This window comes from Hemibagrus wyckioides, linkage group LG04 (genome assembly GCF_019097595.1).
Source record: "Hemibagrus wyckioides isolate EC202008001 linkage group LG04, SWU_Hwy_1.0, whole genome shotgun sequence".
NCBI lineage: Eukaryota > Metazoa > Chordata > Actinopteri > Siluriformes > Bagridae > Hemibagrus > Hemibagrus wyckioides.
This window is the reverse complement of record NC_080713.1, coordinates 11,522,525-11,530,389: the sequence shown is the minus strand read 5'-3', so window position 1 is coordinate 11,530,389 and position 7,865 is coordinate 11,522,525. Positions and strand designations below refer to the sequence as shown.

General features: G+C 38.3%; 1 protein-coding gene across 1 annotated transcript; it reads left to right on the top strand.

The window, feature by feature from the left end:
* The first annotated feature begins 2,221 nt into the window (after positions 1–2,221).
* On the top strand, positions 2,222–5,969 carry irf2bp1 (interferon regulatory factor 2 binding protein 1). The gene is made up of 2 exons (XM_058388225.1): positions 2,222–4,274; positions 4,543–5,969. Exon 1 carries the CDS (start codon positions 2,468–2,470, stop codon positions 4,262–4,264), a length of 1,797 nt encoding a protein of 598 aa, XP_058244208.1. The 5' UTR covers positions 2,222–2,467; the 3' UTR covers positions 4,265–4,274; positions 4,543–5,969.
* The last annotated feature ends 1,896 nt before the right edge of the window (positions 5,970–7,865 follow it).

Here is a 7,865-nt window from a genome sequence, read left to right as displayed (position 1 = left end):
TCCAAGGGAGGAACAGTGGTCAACTGGCGACAGGGTCATGGCATGCCCAAGTGCTTATAAAACTAACAACTAATCGCATTTGTTTATTATACACCATAATAAATATAATAAATACATCTTTACTGTCTCCCAGACAAAAGACCTGGAGATAGAAAACTCATTCTTGACAGTTAAATGCATAGGCAACTTTAACACTGCCAGTTATTAATATTATAAAGCCCTAAACTAAGGGTACTTTCATGTGTTGTTAATGCACATAAGTATACAAGTATAGTAGATCCAGATAAACTGTGCTTCCAGGACTCTTTAACCTTCCTGATGCAAATACAAAGTTTTTTGCCTTCAATGAGCCCACATGTTATAAGATTTAACAATTATGATTTCATGATAGTGAGTTACCAATAATTAGACTTTTTTGCTCTACCATTGACCAGTAATGACCAGTTGTGACTGTCTGCAGGTTGTTGTGTCTGTATTGTTTTACATAACTGCAATAACTGAATACACTATTAGTTATATACCAGCCAGCAAACATTTTCTTATTTTGTGAGAGTTGAAACACAGATTGTATCCAGTGATGATACAGTAAAGGAGTCCATTTTATTTTTTCTACTTTAAAAAAATTTTTTTTTACAAATAGTATAGAAGATATAGATAGTATAGATTTTTTTGGACCTTAGTGACTTGATACAGCTCTCCAGCCCCATAGCTGCTTGCTATACATGCTGAGAGTTAAGCTGGATCGCTTGACTCACCCTCAGTGTGTAAAACCTGACTGAGTTGAATGTTCTCAACAACCAGTCACTAATCATCATTGGCTCCCAGTCACCATTCACTGTTGGTTTCCAGTGGCCAATAATCGATGTTCTTGTGGGAAATGAACTGAGAAGTGTTTAGACCTCTTTGTTTCCCATTTAAACTCTCCTCTTAGCTATATTCGTCCATAACTCCATCCAAAATCACTTCCTTTACATTTTTCCCCCAACTCCTAAATACCACTGCTTATTTTTATTGTACTGTAAGAGGTTTGAAAATGTGTAAAAAATAAATAAATAAATAAATAAAAAATAAAAAATAAATAATTAATAATGATAATGATAGATAGATAGATAGATAGATAGATAGATAGATAGATAGATAGATAGATAGATAGATAGATAAAATAAAATAAAATAAATAAATGTTAAGAAAGTTATAATCTACTATTTTATATTTTGACAAAACTCTATTCTATACTATTCTATGACAGAAAATTAAAAATCCTTCATATTTTGCATATTTTTTATATGCAAACTACCATGACAATACAACAAATACGCAAATTTGTCCATGGTGTAATCTGGTGACTTCTTAGTAAGCATCGAGTACTTTTTAGCCTTGACTGAGTTGGCAAAACTGAGGTGAATGGATATATTTCAGTACATTCTTTCAAAGCATCTTTTCAACATGCAAAATTAGTTTCTATGGAGTAATTCCACAAAGTAATAAGTCAGTAAACAGATTTGGACTGATTGTTTTAATCCTTCAAAAACCATTGAATGCAACATGTCTAGTTTCCCCAAATCTGTCAACAGTGTACAAAATACAATAGAAAAGCACATATAGTCGTCTCAGAGTTAATGGTCGTGCATTCACCCAACAATGTTATAGTAATATGTGCTGTACGTTTAATGTTTTAATGTTTATTTTGGGGATACTTTTCACTAATACATATACAGTTTTGATCCTGTTTCCTTATAATAAATAAATCTCAAAAAAAAGTTTTGAGTTCCCGGAAGCTGTAACGGAATTTGCGTCACCAACGCAAAAAATACCGCGGTGGTCTCTGGGAAATGTAGTTGCATTTTCCTCCGTCAGTCGCTGTAAAAGTCTATATATCGTGATAAAATTGCATGTTGCTTTATAAATCAAGCGAAAGCCAGGATATATCCTATTAAATAATGCCTAATAAAATCCCACAGCAGTATATATTTCAAAACATAGCTCATGTAAGTTAACATGAAATAAACAAGAACAAGAAATTCTTCAATAAAACTGGGTTGTTGTTGTTTTTACCGATTTGGTTTGTATATAAATTAATATTTATATTGGTAATATTTTATGCATTAACAATAAGTAAAATGTGATGATGTCTGTACAACAGATAAAACATTTCAGAGGTAACTTGTTAACTCCTTTAAAAAAGCGAAGTGGAAAAAATAAAAGCAAAACTACATCTCCCATGATGCACCGCGACAGAGTTGTGTAACTTTCCAGCTTCTTCCAGGCAAAAACTCTCGCGGCCGTAGCTAGTTAGCTAGCAACATCGGCTAAAATAGAAACATCGATCTAGTTTCGTTCTGGATGTTTAGGAAAAGTTTATTTTGTGTATAAAGGTGGTCAGTTTTATCACAAGGATAGGACGAGGTGAATAAAAGAAGAAGAAAAAAGAGACAAAAGATAATCGGGGGCGTATCAGAAATCAAACATGTCCTCCTCTTCCTCCTCGCAGGCATCTTCCAGGCGGCAATGGTGTTATCTGTGCGACTTGCCCAAGATGCCTTGGGCCATGATTTGGGATTTTAGCGAAGCTGTGTGTCGCGGGTGTGTGAATTATGAAGGTGCAGACAGGATAGAATTGCTCATCGACACAGCGAGACAGCTAAAACGCACCCATGTGATGCAGGACGGAAGGTCTCCAGGTCCTCAGCCGGGTGGTAAACACGGCCCTGGGGCGAAAGATGGCGCACTGGATGGGGGCAGAAACACCGCTGAGCGATTTGAACGGAGCAGAGCAGAATTTGTACCTTCCAGGCTTCCTAATGGACTGCCCAGGTTGGACGATGGTGCTGTTGCAGAGGTTAGTAGGCAAAGTCCCAATGCGAGAAGGACGATGGTGGCAGGTGTGCCGCCCAATTTGATGGCCCAAGGTATTGTGGGTACAGCGCATAGCCTTTTAATCGGCACCAGACCCGGCGTGACACCACTGGCCATATCTGCACCCATGTTGAGCGAACTTGGGAAAAGACAGGCAATGGGTGTTGGGATGCCGTTCGTGAGCTCAGACTTTGAGAAGGATCTGAAGGAGAAACAGAGGAATGCCGAAGCGCTAGCCGAACTTTCCGAAAGTGTCCGGAACCGAGCTGACGATTGGGCTGGACGACCCAAATCCGTGAGAGACACTCTGCTGGCACTTTCCAGCTGCGCACCATTCAATGTGCGCTTTAAGAAAGACCATGGCCTTATTGGGAGGGTGTTTGCTTTTGACGCCAAGATTGGTGTGGATTTTGAGCTCAAGGTGTTTGTTGAGTACCCGTGTGGCTCAGGCAATGTTTTCTCAAGCCTGTTGGCCTTGGTGAAGCAGATGTTCCAGGATAGCCAAAAAGACTCAGGCAAAGTGATCAGCTCTGGCTTTAAATATGTTGAGTATGAGAAGCGGCATGGCGCCGGTGATTGGCGTCTTCTTTCTGAGCTCCTCAGCGATGCTGTTCGGGCATTTAAAGAACCACCAACTCCTGATTCACTTCCTCAACCTTATTTGGATGCTGCCTGTGCCATGTTACCCACTGCACTCTGCCATCTTGGACGTCCTGGCCAAGCCCGAATGCGGCGCCGAAAAGCTTCTCCTGATCCGGATGGCTCTGAGAGGGTGACAGAGGAGCAGCTACGCCAGCATTGGTACCCTAGCATGAGCGCCCACATTCCCACCAGTTCTCTGGCCAGTGCTATACCAGGCCAGCCTCCAAATCTCCAGGAGGTGGTTCCTGTTTCCCATGGCAGTGACCCTTCACCTATCAGCGCCCTCATGAGTGTTGCAGACAACGTCGGTGCTATTAGCCAATCGCCAAAAGACATGCCCGGAAGCAGTGGTGCCCATGCTTCCAGTGCCAGCCCTTCTTCATCCGGGCAACGGCGACTGGCATCACGTAACGGTGAGAATGGATCCGGAACAGCTGCGGTTGCTACAGCAATGCCCCCTGTTGCAGTGGCAGACCCAGGATCTGAAATCTCTGGAGCATCTGGAGCTCCTCTTTGTTGCACCATTTGCCATGAAAGGCTTGAGGATACACATTTTGTCCAGTGCCCTTCAGTACCTGTGCACAAGTTCTGCTTCCCATGTACCAGGGAATTCATCCGTAATCAAGGCTCAGGGAGTGAGGTGTACTGCCCAAGTGGTGATAAATGCCCACTGGTGGGCTCCAATGTACCCTGGGCATTCATGCAGGGCGAGATTTCCACCATCTTGGCCGGAGATGTGAAAGTCAAGAAGGAGAGGGACCCTTAATATGAAGCAGGTATGATTTACATAACTGAAAACACACACACCTCTCAATAAATCCTAATATACATGATAGATAGATATTACAGTAGTGGTAAACAGACTGTTCACAGTGTAAAAGAAAAGCAAATCTAATGCAATGTAAGGCCATTACACTTCATTTCTTTGTCATGGACAGTTAAAATGCAGCCCAGACAGCAGTGTAAGTAAATATTCTTTGGAAAGTAATTGTGCGCTAAAACGCCTTGTGTAAATATACTATGTATTTTTCTATTTCCACCTAGGAAGTTGCATTTCCTGAACCCCAAAGATGATCGACGCCATAGCACTGAAGAGATGACTGTTCACATGCACAGATCCTCTTCCTCCATTTATCTCATCCCTCTGTTCACGATGAAGAATGCTTCCATGCAACAATTGATCCATCCGTCCGTCCTCATCGGTGTTGAGGAATTTTTCCTCTGTCCCTCCATCTTCTGCCCACAATAAAACCATTTTCACCTCCCCCTTCTCACCTCTCTCTATCCTCTCATCACCCCACAACTTTTATTTCTATCCTCTCCAGAAATAAAGGGGTACTTATTTGCCCCTTTTATCAATTCATTTCACTTCAGTTATATGTTTAGAGCTTTTATCAAGACATCCATTTCCCTTTTTTGTCTCAACTTTTTCTGTCTTTTGCCTACAATAAATCCAATCTTCCTTTACCTCCATCTTTTGCACTATCCTCTCAGCACCTCTTTATCTACCCCCTCTTTCCATCATTCTCTTTATTCCCTCATATCAATTAATTTCATTTAAATTTATTTCAGTATGTTTAGCGCTTTTATCAAGACAGCCATTTTCCTTTTCACTCTTCTCCCTACTTTTTTCATTCCTCAATTAATGCATTTTAATGGACAATCAGTTAGATTTGGTGTGCTTTTTTTGACCCCAACATGTAATAGTGCTTTACTGCAGAGCTAAATAATTTTATTTAGGATTTTAAAATCTTTTTTTGTTTGTTTTTTGCTTTTATTTAGTATTACTGATTCCCGAAACATGACAAATGATTAGTCTGAATAAATGTTCTAATCCATAATAGTAGAAGATTTATCTACAGTTTTCCTTGTGTCAAATGTAATCGATCAGCCAATTTTAACAACTAACTGAACTTTATTTCGCCCAAAATTCTGTAAATTTGTGTGGAACACGGGCTGGGTGAGACGCTAGTCACTAAATATTTTCAAAATGTTTCTTGGTTGATTGATTACGTTTGGCAAAGAGGGTTTGTTTTTGATTTGTTTTTCAGGCCATCTGTTTTTTAACAGCCACTACAGCACTAAAGTAGGCATGTGCCGATGATGAATATGCATAGGGCAAAAATCGCTGTAAATGTTTTTATTTTTACCTTGGTAAAATCTTAAAATATTGTACTCTTTAATTATTCATTAGCTGAAAAGCAATTGTCTCATCCATGTTTTTATTATCTGATAAAATTGTAGATAGTTGTCATATATACAGCATACAGCTGTCCTTACGCTAGCACAGATTTGCTTTTTAAATATTCCACCTACCTAGGCAACATCTTTTTAATGAGGAAAAATGTTCCTGTTAACAACATTGTGAAACATTGCGATATTTCTTTTTAATGAAATCATTAATAATCGGCACATGCCTACAGTGTTGACATTCTTTTGTATTTTGGTCAAATATATATATATATATATATATATATATATATACATATATATACACACATATATATATATATATATATATATATATATATATATATATATATATATATATACACATATATATCTATATATATATATATATATATATATATATATATATATATATATATATATATATATATATATATGTATATATACATACGCTGCATTAAAAGTGCATGTATAGTAGAAATATTTATATTTTATACAATATAGATTGTAAGAAATATTTGCTGTCAATGGTTATTAGATGTGCAATTTCTATAGATTTGATACCACAAACAAAACCAAAGATAGATGTGCTAAAAACGATGATTATATTACATGTTATATTGTATTATATATAGAGAAAAGCTTAGCAGCATAAAAAACTGGCTTTTGTTAAATAACAGCGCCATAGGTGGGGAATGGTTCATGTAATTATATTTAATCATGAACACAAATGATGTTCTTATTAAAGTGTTAGCAGATCAGTATGTTTTGTATTCTAACATTGTTGAGTTGAAGATATTCTTTTTTTTTTTTTTTTAATTTCTACAATTGTTAATGTAGTCTGGATATTTTTTTCATGTATGAATTTTCTTTCCTTTTTTTTTTTTATCATTACTCCTTTTACATGTTCTGTTATGTTTAGTCCACACCTCTTAAATTTTGTTGTATGAATAGAAAATGTATCTCTGGACAAATGTGTGTGTAAACAGAAGCACTGTTTTGTTTGATCAGCTCTTGGATTGTATTTAAATTAAAAGGTGACCTGCTTTTCACTTTCACACACATTCGCTTTGTACAATCACTTAAAAAGAAACTTTTCTTGAGGGGAAATTCTAAAGTTTTTATTAAATACATCCCTAAAGAAATCAATCTCCTGTTTTTACTATAATTATGATAAATGTATTTAATACAGCACTTTATGAAGAAAAAAAAATGAAAACATCATCTGTTGCTCTAAATTGAACTGTCTTTTCAAAGCCCTGGTTTTCTCTGGGTCTATTAAATGTGTTGTTAAATATGTGATTTATAGATTTATCGATTGATGTGCCTAGAGTTGTTTTGGTATTTAGTAAATTCTCCTTAAATATTATCCTGAAAAGAAATCAGTAAAAAAAGTAAATAAATAAACATCTGGCTTAATACACTATATTGCCAAAAGTATTCGCTCACCCATCCAAATAATCAGAATCAGGTGTTCCAATCACTTCCATGGCCACAGGTGTATAAAATCAAGCACCTAGGCATGCAGACTGTTTTTACAAACATTTGTGAAAGAATGGGTCACTCTCAGGAGCTCAGTGAATTCCAGCGTGGAACTGTGATAGGATGCCACCTGTGCAACAAATCCAGTCGTGAAATTTCCTCACTCCTAAATATTCCACAGTCAACTGTCAGCTGTATTATAAGAACGTGGAAGTGTTTGGGAACGACAGCAACTCAGCCACGAAGTGGTAGGCCACGTAAACTGACGGAGCGGGGTCAGTGGATGCTGAGGCGCATAGTGCGAAGAGGTTGCCAACTTTCTGCAGAGTCAATCGCTACAGACCTCCAAACTTCATGTGGCCTTCAGATTAGCTCAAGAACAGTGCGCAGAGAGCTTCATGGAATGGGTTTCCATGACCGAGCAGCTGCATCCAAGCCATACATCACCAAGTGCAATGCAAAGCGTCGGATGCAGTGGTGTAAAGCACGCCGCCACTGGACTCTAGAGCAGTGGAGACGCGTTCTCTGGAGTGACGAATCGCGCTTCTCCATCTGGCAATCTGATGGACGAGTCTGGGTTTGGCGGTTGCCAGGAGAACGGTACTTGTCTGACTGCATTGTGCCAAGTGTAAAGTTTGGTGGAGGGGGGATTATGGTGTGGGGTTGTTTTTCAGGAGCTGGGCTTGGCCCCTTAG